The 20826-nt window shown below is 32.2% G+C and overlaps 1 protein-coding gene across 1 annotated transcript in view; it reads right to left on the reverse strand.

Moving 5' to 3' along the window:
• NCAM2 (neural cell adhesion molecule 2) overlaps positions 1-20826 on the reverse strand; it is a 576480-nt gene that overhangs the window by 40826 nt on the left and 514828 nt on the right. Inside the window, exon 15 of the mRNA XM_062180124.1 lies at positions 11824-12004. Coding sequence (XP_062036108.1) covers positions 11824-12004 — 181 coding nt within the window. The remainder of the gene's footprint in view (positions 1-11823; positions 12005-20826) is intronic.

The following is a 20826-nucleotide window of genomic DNA, read 5'->3' on the forward strand; positions in this document are numbered from 1 at the left end:
AGAGGCACGCTTGACTACATCCCTCAATGGTTATTTCATTGATAATTATATTTGACCTCTCTGATCTGCAATTTGATGATATAATGAAATAATATGGTTTATTTAAAATATTTCTATATTTATTCAAAATGCTTGTTTATGTCTATGATGTCAAGAAATAGCTACATGAAATTAATAAATATCAGTCAAAAGTAAAATATTACAATAAAACATGGGTTTTATATCAAAATTTCATTTCAAATATACTTATATTCCATCAAACCATATATATAGTCCGATATACATTTTATAATAGGATATTCTGTTGAGATTTGATATACACTAAAATAATTAAAGTCTTGGAGTAGTTATCTGACCTGATATTTGGGATTTCTCTTGGGATGCCCACATCTCTTATCAGTTTCTGGGTTCACCTTCTCTCTATGGCTCTTGACTCCAGCTTCCTCCAAAGAATACCCAAGGAGATGGATCAAGTAATTGTGTCCCTGCCAGTGGTAAACATGGATTGCATTCCCAGCTCTGTCTGGGTTTCCAACCCAGCTCAGACCAGTTGTTGTGGGAAGTAAGACAGCGCATGGGAGCTCTGTGTGTGTTTATGTGTGTGTCTATCTCTAATTATTTGCCTCTAGGATATATGAAAGTTGTTTATAGAAGAATTAAAATAATTCAAATCTTTAAAGTAAGTACTTTATCTTTTGTAATTTTTCATTCAATTTTTGTTTGAGAGTAAAACATTTGATCATGTTGGTATAAATAATTTGTCTCCTATTCTTGTCTAGGCCAGATGTAGCTATTTGTTTCACTATGGAAAAATAATTGAATAGGTTACATAGTGAATAGCCACAAGCAGAACCCAGATCCAGTGCTTTTTAAAAGCATTATATTGTCAGGGGTGGGTTAAGATGCCCTATGGGATGCTAGCATTTTGCATCAGGGTTCTCTGATTCAAGTCCCAATTCTCTGTGAATCAGCAGACAGAAGATACCACTCAGTCTCTGTTTCTCTTTGTTTTTCTGCATTTTAAATAAAGAATCTAAATAAACATGTTTTAAGAATTACAATTTCAGACATTCTTTCCAAGGATAACATTGCAATATGTGAATTAATCAAGTTCTTCTGGCCTTAGTCTTCTCACCTAAATATGGGAAAATGCGAAAAGTAATACTTTCCTTAGATCGATTTTATGAGGAGGGAATAAAATATTTCACTTAAGCCATTCTGCACATTGTCTGATATAGTTGGTGTTCAAACCAGGAGCTGCTCTTGTTTTCATAATTTTATTTACATTACTCATAAACTTCCAAAGCCATTATATTTCTTGCTACCTTGGCAATAGATTAACAAATAATGATTTTATCCAACTGTATTCTCATGGTACTCCAATTAAAATAAATTATAGTAATGTATGAACCAAAGGAATTGGAGAAAAATCGCTTTAGGAATTTATGTCTGAATTTCTGAATGTTTGCTGGCAATGGAGACGTATCAATAAGCCTTCCACTACTGAAAATATAAACTAGGTTCATGTGTTTTACTAAAATATCACCTGATTAAAAAGGAGACTTTAGGACTGTTTATTATGAACAATATTGGACATTGTTTCTAAATTATTTTTATAAAATGGTGATTGATATGAGTCTGCTGATGATTTATTAGTTATTCATAAGTTGAATGAAATCAGTCAATGAATTTGTTGTTATTACCAGCATCTACGTAAAATAAAACTTTTTGAAGCATTACATTTGATTAAGTTAGACGTGCAAACACGCAACAAGGACAAAAGTTGCATCAGTAATAAAGAAAACACATATAACAAACTTTTTTTTCAGTTTTCTTTATTACAACAATGGAGACACATAGGTACATAAAATAAAATGACAATTGATATATAATGATACACATGCATAGGATTACACAGAGTGCTGGGAATTATGCTGGGGTTGAAATAAGAGATGATACTGAAGACAGCACGATTATAACACGTACACTTTTTTTTAAAGAAAATAAGCTATGATGAAAACAAATGTAATTAAAATGATCAGAAATACTTTAAAACAGAAGCTTTATACACAGAATCAATGTCAGATATGAGATAATATATTCTTGAAAGAGGTTCATGGTATTCTTTAATATACAGTTTTAAATTGATTACTTGTAGGCAAAAAGGATCAGTTAAGAGATTTATTTCACAGTAATCATTAAGTAAACACATAAATAAAAATAAACCCTATATAATTTATTAATGATGCTTTGTTTTTACTTATGCCATTATTGCAATGTGAAAATAATACAACCAACATTAGATTAGTTTGCACTTAAAATGAAACTTAATTTTACTTGAATGAAAATATCATTAAAAATAGATAAGATAATTATCTATCAAAAAGGACATCAGATGCAGTTCATATTCTCTTAGCTACATTAAAAGACCTCTTAGACATACACATTTTTCATTTCATGGGTAGTTTTTTTTTTCAATTTTACAGAATATTAGCTCAAATTGATGTCACAGAACATTCCACACTATTCATAACCTTTTCTAACAGAGATTTTAAGCTTATAAGTTAGTTCATAGCCATGGGAAGGTTATTAATATCTTCATCTAGTTCATACTCTTAGATAAGATTAAATTAAAGGCATTTAGGAAACAAAGCACTGATGTTAAGCATTCATTATTATCTTATTTCAGAACAATTAGATTTAAATTGAATCTTTTGCCTTAGAGAAAAATAGAGAATATACTTATACATTTGCATAAAATTTATGTGTTTTGCCAGTTTTTGTTTGATAACATAAACAGAATACTACAAGTTTGTAGGAGAAAAGTTTAAAAGTTTAAGCCCAGACTAATGCTTCAATTCATATGGCAGTTTTTAAAAGATTATGTTAACAAGGTCTTAGAAAGAAAGACTGTTTTTCCTTAGTTAAGTCCTAAATTTACCAGTGAAAGAAGCTTCTAAATATCAAGTAACTAAAATGTACTAATTGATAAATAGTATGTTTAATTTAGGACGTAACTGATTTGATGATGAACTTCCCATTGTTTATAATTTATATTTTAAGAGATAATTGTAGAGTATCTGTACATCCAAACATTTGGGATATGCAAATTTGAGCTTTCTATCCATTATAGTACGTTTCCATAGCACAATTGCTAAGATTTAAAATTTTCCCAATGATAAGCTGAAAATAGAAAAACTGCATCCTATTTATTATCTATGGCCACAGCTAGGAAGTGGAGAGATAAACAGATAGTGCTAGAAAGAGAAAGAGATGGAACTGAAAAGAAAGAATTTGGAAGTGAGTATTTTGCATAACTTTTAAATGTCCACATCCCATACTGGAGTTCCACAGTGCATGGATCAGTTCCACGCCTGATCTCAGCTTCCTGAAAACACAGGCCCCTGGAGTCCTGGACTCCTGAGGGCATTTGGGGAGTCAAACAGTGGGTGGGAGCTATCTCTCTCCCTGACTTTCAAATAAATAAATAATTTTTTTTTTCTAAACAGAAAAAATGACTAGTAGGAATGAAGAAAGATAGAAATGAAACATTTTTTAAAGAAAAAACTACTTAATTTGGACATATTCAAAGATTGTTTAGAGGGTATTATTTTTCACAGGTATGATTCATAATAAAGCACATAAAATAGCACATTTAGGTGTGCCTTTTATCATCCTATATCTTTGCTCATTGAGTGGAATGATAATACATAAAGGATAAAGAAAACTATAAATAATATTTAATTTAGGGAATGTCATAAATTATTTAATACACTTAGTGCTGCAACTATCATAATAAAACGTAAATGATTTTTTTCAAAATTTGTTTTGAAGTGAATTGCAAAATTTTTATATAATTTCATATATTTGTTTATTTACTATAAACTGAAATATGGATAGTATTGGCTATTATTCTTAAAATCTAGTTCCATCTTGAATTGCTAAAATCATTTTTAATTTTAAATTTTATTTCTTCATTCATAGTTTAAGCATATCACATTAATAATTAATATTTTATGTAATAATTTATCCAGATACATAGCTACATTCCTTCTAGCACAATATATTTTGCTAAATATAAATGAATAGTCATAAATCCAACTGTATGTAGTTGAAACTACTTTGGAATTTTCCTTATTTTATTATATTTAAATCAAACACAAAAGAATGTGCATTCTTATATAAGCAACATTAGAATTAAATTATAATAGTTTTCACTTGACCTAAATTGAGTAAGTGTGCACTACTATACATACTTGCAAGCTTCATTTAAAAAGAAATACTAAATATTAAAAACTCTAATTGTTTATAATGTACATAGGTAATTAAAATCCAATGTTTAAAATGTATGCATACGTATTTGAATTTTCTAACCTGTTTAGATACTTTAAGGTAAGGAAAATAAGGGAGGAAAGGAAAAGCAATCCAGCACATCACTATCTGTCTCAGTCGTGTTCATGTCTACCAGTAACACATTCCCAAGCACCTGAAGAACGCTGTTGTAATGATATGGTACAGATTGTTCAAAATTACACTCAGCTCTGTTGACCTAGAGTAGTAAGAGCGGGGTAAAATGAAAATCTGTTTGATTTGTTTTGTAAGAAAATATTCCATAGTGAAGAAGAGTTCCCTGTTAGTTCCTAGCCACACTCTATTTTGAATCATGATGGCCATGAACTTTTTTGGCTATCTAATTTATATGGAGTTTTGAATGGGTAGAGAAAAGAGTAAAAATGATAAATGGAGGTAAAATATAGGAAATGTTTGGGAAGATAAAAAGGAAATATTTTAGGTCTGCATTAATGGTTAATCCTAGTGTTCTACACACAGATAATGACATTCACACAAAAAAAATCAATTTAGCACTATAATTAGAATAATATGATCAAAGTAAACTTTTGAAATGTTTAACACATTATTAGACAAGTTTCTGACTATTTATAATGGCTAATCTTACACTCAACTTAATGTGAAAGTTTATATTTATATATCTATAGATACATAATTTATTTAAAAATACACTGGTTGAAAAAATTACATGGATGATACCATGAAGAAACTTAAAATAAGTGATAATTTTGTTTTACTTATCAATAATAAGGTATATTTAAATCTATTAAGATGATAGTAATTAAGCCAAAAGGCAATGCTCATGTAGTAAATGGGATAAGTCAGCAAAATATATATTAAGATTTTTTAAATACTTAAGAATTTACAATTTCAAAGGTCTCATTTATTGACATGCAAGTGCTTCAATGTTTAAGTGTGTGATTCTGCTATGAATATAGACTTCAAGTCTTTTGTTTTCTAAATTGCTGAAATGATACTTTATTTTCCTTGTAAACCAAACATTGAGTAGTCTTGATCATTGTTGGTGGTCTTACAATTGTGGTATATAATACTTCAAAATAAATCAACTGTTTTAACTTACTATGGACATATTCTGTGTTCTCCAAAGGAATATGTTGTAACCCTAAGTCAATATTCTCATGGAAATATTTATAAATTATTGGAAAGATCTATCAAGTTATAGTAAATAGTAAAAAAAAAAATTGTTCTAGAAAATGATATTGGAATCCCTTTCATTCTCAAAGTTTTCTACATTGTAGTCATCAACCTACTTTCTCTAATTTCAAACATAAAAGAATATGGTTTGAATTACGTGCTTCCTTTAGAATTTGGAATTTAGTGATACCTCCTTTCATCTCAGTTTCATCTTCTTAAAAGTATTGCCTATGATGTTTGCAAAGATGCTAAATCTCAGGTGTGCAGAAAAGTTCAATATATATATATTTGTTCTTAGAACACCAGCATTGATGCCAGGCAAAACATAACCTGAATAAAGTAAATTGGATGCAGCTAGTAAAACACATTCAAATTTAATTTGTAATCTGTTCTGTGGATAATTGCAGAAACATATTTTCACATAATGAAAAGCATTGAGTTGAAAATTAAAAGAAAATCTTTCTCACTTTGATTTCTTAAAAAATTTTAGATTAATAAGGGATTGTAAGCAATACAAAAGGAATAAAGATCTAATAAAGTATCATGCTTATATTTTATAAATGACAGATACTATGAAATATTTAAAATGTTCATAAGTTGGAACCTTATATTTAAATAAAGCAATTAAAAGGCAAGAGAAGTACAGTTAAATATAATAAAATTACGATTTCCACAATGTGTGGCCAACAGATACTGTTACATTACAAAATAATAAAGTAAAAGAATACTAGATTCAGCAAATGCTCAGTTTCCAAGTACAAATGACATGATATTTGACAAGTTCAACTATGGAAATTAAAGAGAACTTTAGAATAAAGCATGGTATGCAGTGAACTGGTGACTGCAAGAAACACTCAAGACTGAATTTCCTTTAGTGATTTTTTGACAATTATCCACTTCAAAGATTGAAAATTTGGAGAAAATAACTAATTGTCTATGGGTGAGTATGCATGCCAAATTTATTGGACCTAGAAAAATTCTGAGTGCTTTATATATTACCCCTTGTTATTAATAATTCTTTATATTTGCTGGGCATAAAATGAAAAGCCACATGATACAACAACAACATTAAAAGATGTAAGACACACTGATGGCTACAATGAAAGAAAACCCAGCAGCATGCAGGTGCCAAGACTGACTTCCATTTTCGCTTTTATTCGCTTCACAGCATTTATCTGCGTGATGAAAATTGGTTTTGAAAATAGAATAGAATAAGGTAATTAAGGAAAATAGAGTTATAAACATGAAAAGAATGGAAAAGGAAAAACGTGACAGTAGGAAAGAAAAAAAGGGAGAAAATAATTAATGCAAGAATTACACAAAGCCATTAAAAATTACAAAAAATTACTTTGATACAAGAGAAAGAAAAGAGTAAAATATTAGATAAATCATTTCTAAATAGTTGTCACAGAATAAAAACTTAGATTATGGTCAGCATTAACCATGTTTATTTCATATTACCCAGACATTAGTTCTGTTATTAATTCTTTAAATGTGAACATTTTACATTTACAAGCTGAAAATAACACTTATAATGGAAAAATCACTAGTCATTCTAATGTGCTATTGGTAAGTTCACAATGCTACTTAAATATTAGCTCATTACATTTTGTAATGCTTGATGATAATTTTTCTACCACAAATTCTTAAAACACATTAAACAAAGACCTGTATTTCTAATAATAATTGAAACAACAAGAAGTAAACCTTAAAATTATATATTCACATAGCAGAAAATTGCAATAAGCATACAAGTGAGGAGCATTAACCAAACTGGACTTCATTATACTCCAGACAGATTTCACTGTACCGGTTTTTTTTTTTTTTGAGGACCAAAGATCAGGAAAATAGTTTATATACTTACATTTTCATTACGTGTTAAGTCAAAGGAATATAGTGGATATAGCATCAATATTAAGATTTAGCTGAGAAATCCAGATTAAAATGGAACTCTATCTGATTAATTAGATCTCAATTGCCTCATCTTTCTAGAATCTTAAGAATTTAGACTTGAATACAACCATGAAATTTATCTAAGGACATTTTCGTATTTGAACACTGTGTTTCTGATAATATTGGATTACTTAGAGATTGCAAGTAGTATTACTTAGAAAGGCTGTAAAAATAATATTTCTTTGTAGAACATTCATTTAGAAAATCAAGAAAAAAATACAAATTAACTGAAATATCTTGCGATGTATTTCTTAGTGCTGATTTATACTTTTTCTTTTTTTGTCAAGTTTGAAAAACAAGATGAATGTCATGTTCTACCTTCTCCGTTCTTTTGTATTTTGTATCTTTTTTTGCATTCATTTATCTGACTATATGACCGCTCCCAGACTATTTGATTTGTTTATCGGGTATAAAACACACACTGGTCTTTTCCATCATAAAAATCTTAACAGTTGCCTTTATTTCTTTGCTCATCTTCATAGAAGAGCGTCTTCAATGTATCAAATAAAAATGGATCCTAAATCTCCTAAACTCATTAAAAATCCGTAGCCTATTCCTACCTAATTTCTCTCCCAAGCACTTCAGCAAATCTGCATGTGATTAAGGTGCTTCCTATCATTCGTTGTTGTTAAGTTCCTCTCAGCAGCATTTGATACTATACATCTTTTCTTCTCGAAATAGGACCTTCTCTTAACTTCCAAGATACTGTATGCTCCTGTTTTGCCACTAACTCTGTAACATCTTAATCTCACTGGAGTTTCAGGAAATAGGGCAATGTGTTTCCTTCTCTCTGGATATAATTACAGTTCCTTGAGACTCAGTTCTTAACTTTTACCCTTTAGTATTCCAAAAAGTACTCCTTGGACACCAGTGCTACAGTAGTCACCATTGGAGTTGCTGGGGATACAGCAACAAGTATCTCACAGATCAACACTTCTTCAAAGAGTTCAGGCATTATCTGTTGAGTGGTTTTATCCTCAATCAGGTTTCAATACCATGCACCTGGTAAGACTGACAGACTCAGTGTATGAGGGCTGTTCAAAAAAGCTAATGGAAATGCATGTAAGAAATGCATGAGATAATATAAAAAGGTATATATACCTTATATTTATATAAGAATGTGAACAAGAAAAAGCTGCATACGTTTCAAATTTTCTGTGCTAAAATAATCTTATCTCTTAATTCCATTTTCCCAAAAACTTTTTAAATTCCCCTCATATGATAACCTAGTCATCCATATCCTCATCTTTCATCTACAATTTCAAATGTAATAAATGCAAAACCAATCTTTTCTTTGATCCTCATTTTTCAAATCCTATTCCTCCCCTAAAAGTCTTCACCTTGACAAAGGTCACCCGCAATGCCCAGCTGCCAAGCAAGAAACCTGAAGGCATCAATAGTTAGTGAATCCAGTCTATTATAAAGCAGGCTTAGTTCGCATCTATACTGTGTCTGAAACTCACTCTTTTCTTTTTCTACTGCTATCACTGTTCTAAAACATTCCTGTTTGGCCATAATTTGCTCTTATCTACAGGAGCAAGAATAATCTGTCCAAAATGCCTATATATTCATATAATTTCCTTGCTTTAAATTATCTTCTACTGCTGTGTAGTTTGTATTTTAAAATTCTGTACATGTTTTTGAGCCCTTGGATTCTCTGGGTTGCAGATCTCTCTTTAGCCTTATCCACAGTCACATACTCTCTGAGCACCACGCAGACACTTTTCCTATTCCCTAGAGAACAAACTCTTTGTTGCCGCCAGACTTCTGAGCAACACACTTCTTGTGGAAGTTTCATGCATGCAGATTTCCTTTGGAAAAATCAATTTCTATAGGAAAGTTGCAGAAATTTCTACACTACTCCCTTAACCTAGGTACCTTCGTGCGACTCTCTCATAGTAGCACATGAATGCTTCTTTTAGTCAGAATCGTTTTTCAGTTACTGTAATTCAAGTTAAGTATCTGACTTCCCAGATTTTTGAAAGTTTTGAGTGCTGAGATCAGTTCTGTACTTTGCAGAGAGGAAGGTTGTGTGCTCATCTCAGTTCTGGTCACAAAGCCAGACCCCTATACAAATTCTGGAATGAACAGGTTAAAGGATGGGAACATTGCAGAGCTGAAAGAAACTAACTTCAGAAGTGAAAAAGTGGATATTAAGAGAAGTTTTGTGACCAAAAAAAAATCTGGAAATGCTCTTATAAATCGGAATTCTGTCCAATTTCCTTTTAGATCTTACCCGCAAACTCTCAGCTCAAGAGCTTCTCAAATAGGAGAAAAACATTTTTTACAGTAAATGCATCACAGCATGTCTTGGTGATTTTGTGTCTTTATATGTATTCTAGTCCTTTCATTTTTTTTCACCTTTTTTTCTATAGCTTTGTTGGCTTTTGCGTTTAACAACTGTTTATAAATTTAGCAGGGATTCTGGGACTCTTTCATTAGTAACCTGCATAAAATCTATTTCCTGATTTTTTATTTTAACTATAAAGTATTAACACATGTTTTCATAGATTATTAATTTTTATCTTAATAAAAACAATATATCTTACAAATACATATGCCAAATAAAAGCTTATCTGAATGGAGTATATTCATGTAATCCTCCTTTGATGCTTATCTCAGTTTGAAAATCATACTTATATCATCTTCCTGACACATGCATGGAGAATAATTACTACAAACCTAATGCATTACAATTTTGAGCTAGTTCTTGATGTTTTACACTCCTGGGGCAGTGGAACTGGGAGCTGGCATGTCGGCCACTCTTACTTAATGTAAGTGCATCTTCTCTAAGAGCATATGTGTTATCATAGGACTTAAAGTAGCTCTAACCCTGAAATGTAAAATGAGGACAGCCTTTTCTTTAACCTATTCTTAATTCAGAATTAAGAATATGACAAAATATTAAATGCGGAAGTACTCTGTTAATCAACAAGAAAAATGTCATTATAAAGTAAGCTATTCATACTATTACAAGGGGCTTTCAACTTTTACTCCCAATTATAATTGGTAGCGTTAACTAATATTATAAATACAAATAGTTTAAAACTTCATATACAACATAAACTCTGGGGAAACGTCCACACAAATAGTAATTATTTTAATGGAACTATTAATTACATAAAACTTCAATTTTAAAAACTTGTTTCACATGAAAATCTTATAAAAATGACATTAATTTCAAGTTGAAATTATAAGATGGTTAAATAACATGACTGAACTCACAACTTTTATTTCGAGTTTCAAAATATTATGGATCAATATTGATGTTATTTTGATAAGACTTAGATCATGATTTTATAACTCAATATGTTATTCACTTCTTTTCTATAAAGGAATACAAGAAAGGAAGATAAGAGGCTACTACAAAAAATTAATGAAAAATAGACTTCAAAGATAAGCTTGTTTTACTGTCCAAAAGTTCAAAATTCTCACTTATGATTTATTTTCAAAGGGTTCATAGAAATATGTTAAGAAAAATTATGCATTTATTTCAAAAATTGTTGCACCAAAATAAACATAAACATCTTTTAATCTCTCTTGTCCACAATTTTTTGAAATACTTTATTCAAAAAGACACACACACGCACACAAACACACATAGTTCCCCAAAATATTAAAGGTAAAATTTAGGACAAAGATAAATTTCAAAATATGAATAAAATGGTATCTCAATAACAGAGTTAAATATGATTTTGTGCCAGGTTGAATTATCGTATTTTTACCTCTATAGTATATATATCTGAAAAAAACTTAATATCCTTCTGTAGACTTTCATAATATTACTAATATACTAACATATAATGTTATAAGCACTGTAAATTGGCAAAAGGAAGAGTATCCTGTCACATTATGAGTATCCTTGAATTCTAGGCATACCTCTTTGCCAAGATATATTTGTCACTGCTTCTGGCTCACTGTGTGATGATTTTATTTTCTCAAAATCAATTTACTTGATCAGGCATAAATGGGCTAACTGATCATGGTCTTTGGCCAAGACTAACTAGAATTGAAAAATCTGTACCAACATGATTGATATAGAAGTTGTTTTGTTTATAAAGGTTTTTCCTGATCTCAAAATCAGTTTTCATGTTGACTTTCATCCATCATTCCTGCCTTCTGTGCTCTCCCTTGGCTTACCTAACTCTCTCCACCACTTTGACTACTAAAACTGTGAAAGCACATTTACAGCTTAACTCATGAGGCACTCTGAAAGCTTGAGTCTGACATGATACAGCAATCATGATGAGAACCCAGAATTTATATTCAGTATATAGAATTACATTTTAATTCTTAAGAAAAAAACCACAAAGGGTTTTAAGATGATAACTTCTTCATCTTCAAACAGGATATAGTTATGCTTACCTTTAATAATATTTGGCTTAGGTGGCATGCTGAACTCATAAACTGTTGGTTCAGAATATCCCAATCTATTGGCTGCTGTAATTTGAACTTCGTACCCCATCGTCCACTGTAGATGCTCCAAAATAATATGGTCTTTATTTCCTTGCACCTTTTTCTCCAGCCACTGATCTTCCTTATCTTTCTGTAAAGGAGACAAAGTATATCTTTGTTGATAGCTATATACTGAAGTTGTGAGTTATTAAATATTCAATGTACCTTGTAATGGAGTAGGCAGCTTTATTAATATCAAAAATATATTTTTATGCACATGGATGAATGATGTTGCTCCAGCAATAAAGTCATTATTATTTCTAAAGTTCTTCTGTAGAAAATATACTATTTACATTAGCAAAAGATTTATGATTTTGTAATGAATCCTTAATGATTCAGTGGTTGATAATTTATCTCCATTATTTTTCTTTTTAATTTCAGTTTTTGGTCATTTGGTTGTTTATAACCAAGTGAATAGGAAAAATGAAAAACCATGTATCTATCGAAAAAGGCTAATATAATTACAGCAATTGCCAGATACTGTTGTTAGAGGTTTGCTTGAAGAGGTAAGAAGGGAAAGTATTCAGGAAATAAATCCTGTTTTTTTTTTTTTTTCTCTTTTTTAAACTAATGTGATGTATTACAATTCATGATGAAACAACACAGAAAAATAAAAGAATTTTATTCTATACTTAAACATTCTATAATTAAATATTGCTTAATTCCTTTTCTAAAATAAAAGTTTGGACTACATTTTACGTGATTTGTCCTTCATTAGGAAAAAATACTGTAAGTACAATTAACACAGAAAAATAAATTGATATAATTTAAGAATGACATTATCTGAAATGATATGTTCATCGGGCTGTTTCATACATTAACCATATAAACACTAAGTTCTTTCACATCCTGTCTGGCTTCTCTCATTTCTGAAACAGAAATCATAGTAGCAGCCATTTCTGTGAACTTTCTTGAGGGAACAAAGAGGAAAACTCATGTAAATTGTGCATTCCAAGGCCTTAAAAATTTTAAGCACTTTAAAAATGCTACCTATTGGGGCTGGCACTGTGGTTTAGAGGGTAAAGCCATTGCCTGCAGTGCTGACATCCCATGTGGACACTAGCTGCTCCACTTCCAATCCAGCTCTCTGCTATGACGTGGGAAAGCAGTAGAAATGGCCCATGGACTTGGGCTCCTGCATCCTCCTGGGAGACCTGGAAGAAGCTCTGGGCTCCTAGCTTCGGATCAGCCCAGGTCTGGCTACTGCAGCCATTTGGAGAGTTACCCAGTGGATGAAAGATTTCTCTCTCTTTCTGCCTCTGCTTCTTTAACTCGCCTTTTAAATAAGATAAATAAATCTTTAAAAAAAAAAAAAAGCTGGCTATTAACATATAAAAATTTCCAAAATTTCTAAAAGAAATTAAAAATTTTCTCCAAAATTTATCACAATAAGAGCAAATCTCATTATCTAAAGGTATAAGTACAAATTAGTTACAGAACATTAGACTGACAGACAAATATTTTACCCTCCATGGCTCAGTCCAACATTACTTTATGTTGAGAAAAATTTCAATGTTTCTCTGACCTTAAATAATAATGGTATTTTCTAAATTTATAATGCCAATGAAAGTTTTTTCCCCTAAAAATCAAATTGAAATGTTGAAGTTAAATCAATGATTTGAACAAATTGATTTACTGCAAGATGAAGTATCTTTCAGAAGAATATATGATAGTATGATTTGATACTATATTATTATTTTGCTTTTCTGCACTATTTTATTGTTGTGAAATGTAACTGTTCTGTTCTGATATCACCTCTAAAACTGAAAATACAAGCATTTCAAATTGATAAACATTTACAGGTATCATGTAAAAAAGATGTACACGTGGGGTGCAGGCACCGCAGGCAGAGGATTAGCCAAGTGAGCCACGGCGCCGGCCTATGCCATGGTTTTTGAAACTCACAAGTGAATGTATACTTTGTACTCTATAAATATAAACAATTATAAGTTTTGTGTGTTTTTTTTAGTTTGGGGCTGTATAAATGCTAGCTGATCCCAATACATTGAAAATACACATGTATCAAAATACCACTACCTTAAAAAGTTAATGGGAAATGGACTCGAAAAACAAATTTATTCTGATGAAAAATTTTTGAAACCCATGCATATGAGGGTCTTCAAAAAGGTAAAGAAAATATTTGAAGCATTAAAAAAAACATTTTAAAATACTTTGCAAAACACAGAATTTATATTTTAATTCCATCTCCCTTGAATGTTTGAAGTTCTTACTGAAAGGTAAAGCAATAAGGGTGCCTTATTTTCAAAAAGAAGTTGAAACTTATAAATACATGAAAGATCATCCTTTTGCCATGCTATTTAATATATTATGAGGTGTATCGCCAAGGGAAGAGAGGAAAGTTGTAGCTTGTCCAAATCACTCAAAGAAACGTAATGCTAAGAACAGCCTATACATGGCTTTGAAATGTGTGGAGTCACTGTGTTAAATTACTAAGGTTTTCCCAAGACCTTCTTCCTCCATTCATTAATCAATGACTTGTTCTGACTTATTGGGTGGTAATGAAGTTCTAGGTACTATGAACATGATAGTGAACTGACAAGTGTAAAATCCTTATCTCAGAATTTACAAAACAGCACAGAAGAGAAATATGAGTTCTGTGAAGAGTGAGAGGGTGCAATGGAGGCAAACTAGAGACTTGATGGTGTATGGGGCCCACAGATACCCTCTGAACAATGGTGCCATTGATAATGGAAATAGTAAAGCCTAGTGTCATTTTGTTTTTTATTTGTCCTAAACTTGTTAATGAAAGGAAGATATGAGTCCCTCAGTGAACTTCAGATCTCAAAGTAAACACAACCACGTTAAACCTCATAAAGATGCATAACCACTGGTAGACAAAAGACAATGTAGGTTAATTATGTGACATAGCTTTAAATTACTTCATAGGTGATCGGGACAAAACTAAAGCCTAAAAGCATGCCAGCTCAAAAGCAATTTTAGATGATTATATATATATATATATATATATATATTCATACAAAAATTATGTATGAATTTTACAGGTTACATGTCGAACATATGCACATGTACATATAACATACTTTATATGTTATGCATTATGTACACACATAAACAGAAAGGAGAGGATCAGGAACAGGGAAACTGAAAGCTTACAGAAGGGTTAGACTACACAAGCAAGGAGAGGCTTACATGTTTCTGCTGTTCTGGCATTACTAATTATCTGGTACATTCTGGATAACTACAAAATGTTTGGTGTATTTTATGTGGAAATCCATGGAATTTAATTTTGCTTTGGCTCTAAGGGGAGATTTGGGTGAAAGAGTCAGAAAATAAATCAGTGACTGAAATCAGAGTTACCCCAGGACAAAATTTATTCTTGAACAATGGACTGATTCATGTCCATTGAGTAATCCTCCAAAATATAATTTCTGGAAATGGAGTGCATGAAAAAAACTTCTAATCCTCAAAAAAAAAAAAAAAAAGATCATTTCTGAGAATTGAGATTTGATGTGAAACTTCCTAACAAAAATACAGCACCTCTTTTGAATTAACAATCATTAAAACTTGTCAACACTCTTAACAATAAATTAAATAAACTCTCCATCATTTTAGACAGTTGGACTGCTAGTTGGAGGAACCAAAAGGAATTTTAATATTTCCCCAGTATAAATCAATTTCCTTTTTCATTCAGTATAAGAAAAGGAGGCATTTTAATCCCATTCTTGCTATTCCGAGGGAATAGCAAAAATTAAAGTGGGTGTTACTAAATATTCCCTTAGGTACCACAATCTCAATTATGCATTTGTAGAGTGCCTAATTTACAGAATCAAAATGCCTAGGGAATATTTTAGATAATCTAGTGGCAAAATGTTCCCCTAGGTAACGTAATCAGATGATTTGCTGAATAGGGCTATTATTAATAAGTCAATTAAATGTTGAAGGACAGCTACTGAAAAAAAATGATAATTTTGCTTTGGTATGACATCTCTTAAGCAATGCTCTTTTTTTTTCCCTAAAAAAGGCACACACAGAATGACAATTAAGGGCATTTCTTTTTCAGTTTTTAATTGACATGTAAGAATTGCACAGAGGTTCTTAATCATGATTCTAAAATAACAGTAGTCAGCATCTAGGGAAAACAAGTCATTTTCCCTATTCATAAACTTCTGTGTTTACACATCTATAAAATTTCATAGAGTACACTATATTTTTTATACTTGTATTCACTATTACTTTTATTTATTAACCTATAACATGAGTCTTTTATTGATTGGTTCCTTACCATATTTGTTCATTCAGACAGTAAATTGTGTATTTTGTTCTCTCAACACAAAGATTCATAATTTTCACTTATGGCAAAGAAAAATCTCCAAAAAATTAATACTCTTTAATGTCCATAACTGCACATTATTTGATAATACTTAAAGTGGTGGCTTTAAAAGATTTCCTTGCATGCACTTTAACATCATTAACTAATGCATTTTCCAACATTATCTTTTCTTTTTCTATGGCCATTGAGATGTTACATGATCGCCCATACTCTAAAAAGCTTAAAAAGATAAATTGAGGCTTACAAATACATACTATAAACACTGCCACTAGTCTCTAAGAATATTCCTCACAATTAATTTTCAGTTACCAATTTTCTCTATTCATTCTTAGCACATGAAATATATTAAATATGTCAATATTAAATGATAATTATTAGCCCATAGTTACCATCAGATTAGAGAAAAATAGTGAAAAAGTCATGAAAGTATGCAAAAAACTATTTATTAAATTATATAAAGTATTATTGGCAATACAGGTGCAAAATAGATGTAAAATATTCTGTACTTAAAATAACCTCTTGCATTTTTTTCATTTTATGAGACTAATATGCATGTCTTTATTCTCCAAATGCATAGCTTAATCCTACCATCTTATTGTTAAGAATGTTAATTTTCAGGCCATCACCCCGGCTCACTGGGCTAATCCTCTGCCTGCGGCACCAGTACTCCTGGTTCTAGTCCCAGTTGGGGCGCTGGATCCTGTCCCGGCTGTTCCTCTTCCAGTCCAGCTCTCTGCTGTGGCCCGGGAAGGCAGTGGAGGATGGCCCAAGTGCTTGGGCCCTGTACCCGCATGGGAGACCAGGAGGAAGCACCTGGCTCCTGGCTTCGGATCAGCACAGCACAAGGGCCATAGTGGCCATTTGGGGTGTGAACCAATGGAAAAAGGAAGACCTTTCTCTCTGTCTCTCTCTCTCACTATCTAACTCTGCCTGAAAAAAAAAAATTGTTAATTTTCAGAGTCCATTGACACATGTAATTCTATTTTTATTGCTCTAGTTCTGTTTCAATAAACTCTGTCTTCTTAATGAGTGGGTGAATAAAGCCACATGCTCCATTACTAATTCTGCTTCCTGGTGCCTAATCTGTTACAAGAAGTTATATGATTTCTATATTAGGATATGATTAAGTTTATCATTACCCAGTGCCATTCAAATTAAATGTTTGTTCTCACTATATGTCAGATATCAGTATTCATATAATAAATAAATATTTTCAATTATACTGTTCCCAAAATATGAAACACATGGTTCTGTGTACAGCAGAGTGAAAGATGGAGCAAGAAGAAATCAAGTGAAAATCTCAGTAATGTTCCTAATTTTCCAGTTTCCTCCAGATATATTTTTCTAAAAATGTGTTATCCAATGAAAACACTCATTGCATATGTCTAACTCATTTTCCATGCTACTCAGCTGTACTGTACTCCATGAGAAATACAAGTGGCTTGACAAAGTAATGAATAAAATTATTTGGAATCATACAGAGAGAACAGATGATCAAGAAACATTTTGAAAAATTATTTAAAAATAAGTGCAGAGTATTAAAATAACTGCCACTATAAATATTTAGCCAACAATGTTCTGGAAAATTCCTATTTTTAATGTCCAAGAACATCTAATATACCACATAACATTTTACTCAATCATAGTATTTCCTTTGCACTTTCAGAGCATGATTTTCATAGAACAGAGGAGGTGAAAAAATTGTGGGTAAACTGGAATATGGGGAGTATCTTCACATCTTGAAGCAGAAGGCATACTATTAAATGATATAGTAGAGAAAAAAAATTGTGTAAAGTGACTGTATATGAAGGCAAAGAAACTGAGCATTTGAGGAAAAATGGGTTTGTAGTTGAGGAGTTGACATAAACTCCCCAGGTTGACTTCTATTTGGCCACTGTTCCTGCAAAAAGATATTACACGGAAAAGTCTAGATTCTTGATTCCCACCAAAGAAATCCAGATTCTTAAGTATATCACTCAAAAAATGTGACACATTTAACCATGTATTTGATTCATTATAAAACAGACTTCTCTAACAGTGAGCAGTTCTTTTCTTGTAATATGGAGGTATTGAGAAATTATAAAAGTTATCCTAATTGTGTAAATTATTACCAATAAATCGATGTTCCATGTTAAAATTTTAGTAACACTGACACAATTAACATGATAATTGTTATCAGTCAATTTTAGATCTACTTGAATAAATGTAGTTGATCATTTACATATGATGATAAAAATAGATCCTTCAGTACTTTAGGGGGATAGAAAGGGTTGGAAATTGTAAACTGAGTAGGGAGGGCAGAACTGTTATGGAATTTGGAAGGGTTAAACATATTATTTTATTGAAAGGGCAAACAGGTGCTAGGTAAATGGGAAGCAACAATAAAATACTGTTACCATTAAGTAGGGATAAGCATGAAAAGAAGAATTGAAGGCATGCATTTATTGAAGGTAAGCTTTGCCCGTGTTCAAAGTTTAACTTAAGACTGACCTATAGTAACTATGTACAAGGAGAAAATGTATTGATAGCCGTTACGTACACTTGAATCTTTTTTTTTTATTTACCAATCTCTTACTTCTTTGTATCATATGTGTTCCACACATAACTTTTCCAAAAAGATTAATTCCAATATATATTAAAATAAGTCACAAAAAATTTGAACGTCTTTAGAAAGTTTATCTATGTTTAAAAATAAATTGGAGGGCTGTGGCATAACAGGTAAAGCTGCTGCCTGCAGTGCCAACATTCCCAACATTCTGTATGGGTGCCAGTTTGAGACCAGGCTGCTCCACTTCCAATCCAACTCCCTGCTAGTGATTATGGGGAAGCAGCAGAATATGGTCCAAGTCCTTGGACCCCCCTGCACCAACGTGGAAGACCGAGAAAATGCTCCTGGGTCCTGGTTTTGGCCTGGCCCAGTGGACATTGTAACCATTTGGAGAGTGAAATAGCAGATGGAAGATTCTCTCTCTCTCTTTCTCTAACTCTGCCTTTCAAATAAATAAATAAATCTTAAAAAATAATAAACTGGGTGCTTCAAAAGCATTGAAATGGAAGTAAAATATCAGTTTATTTTGGTACAAAAATTTCTGTGATTAATGCCTTTGAGGTATACTCAAAAAGTTAATGGAAAGTATATATTATGAAAAAACTTTATAATGATTTAACATCTTTTTTGGCTTGTTTCTTGGTTGTTTTTGTTTTTATTTTAATTTTAATTAGTTTTTTTTTTGACAGGTAGAGTTACAGACAGTGAGAGAGAGAGGCAGAGAGAAAAGTCTTCCTTCCGTTGTTGGTTCAATCCCCAATTGGCTGCCACGGCCAGCATTGCGCTGATCTGAAGCCAGGAGCCAGGTGCTTCTTCCTGGTCTCCCACGCAGGTGCAGGCACCCAAGCACTTGGGCCATCCTCCACTGCCCTCCCAGGCCACAGCAGAGAGCTAGACTGGAAGAGGAGCAACTGGGACTAGAACCCAGCACCAATATGGGATGCCAGTGGAGGATTAACCAAGTGAGGCACAGCACCGGCCCCTTATTTAGTTTTTAACAGATTCAATGTACTTTGTAGATACAATTCTAAGAATGTAATGATATTCCCTCCAAGTGATGAAATTTTAAGTCCAATCTTAAACTTTAATTTAAAATTTTAAAGCCAGTTTTTCCACAAACTTTTCAAGTACTTGAATATGTGAACATGAGGGTCTTCAAAAATTTAATGCATTCTGATCCTGTAAAGAAGCAGCATGTGGATTTCAAAATTTCTTGCACCAAAATAAACTCACACTAACTTTTTATAACACATCTGAACAGGATCTAATTTGAAGCACTTAAAATAAGATATGAGGGGTCAACACTGTGGCGCAGTGGGTTAAAGCCCTGGCTTGCAGTGCTGGCATCCCATATGGATGCTGGTTCAAGTCCTGGCTGCTCCACTTCTGACCCAGCTCTCTTCTCTAGCCTGGGAAAGCAGTAGAAGATGGCCCAACTCCTTGGGTCCCTGCACCCACTTGGGAGACCCAGAAGAAGCTCCTGGTTCCTGGCTCCTGGCTCCTGGCTCCTGGTTTTGGATTGGTGCAGCTCCTGCTGTTGCAGCCATTTGGGGAGTAAACCAGCAGATAGAAGACCTCTCTCTCTCTCTCTCTACCTTTCTCTGTAATTCTGTCAAATAAATAAAATAAATCTTATATTTGCAAAATTTGTGGTATGAATAAACATCACATTTTGGTTAAGCTTGGATGGAAAAATGATGAAATCATTGATGCATTACACAAAGATTTCAGGGACAATGTCCCAGAGAAATCACAGTTTACAAATGGATAACTTCCTCTAGGAAACAAAATGATGTTTAAGATGAGCCCCACAATGGATGATCAGCCATATCATTTTTTGATAAAAAACAATCACTCTGGTTGTGCTGTTATTAAAAAAGACTAACCATTTCCAGCAGGAATAGTGACCAACACCACAGACATCTCAACTGGTTTAGCTTACATAATTCAGACTGAAAAATGGAAATGCAGAAAATTTTTGACTTGATGTAGTGCCAAAACTGTTGTGCCCAGATCAACTGAAGACAGTAGTGGAGCTTTCCCTAGAGAACAG

The sequence above is a fragment of the Lepus europaeus genome, chromosome 2 (genome assembly GCF_033115175.1).
Source record: "Lepus europaeus isolate LE1 chromosome 2, mLepTim1.pri, whole genome shotgun sequence".
Lineage (NCBI taxonomy): Eukaryota > Metazoa > Chordata > Mammalia > Lagomorpha > Leporidae > Lepus > Lepus europaeus.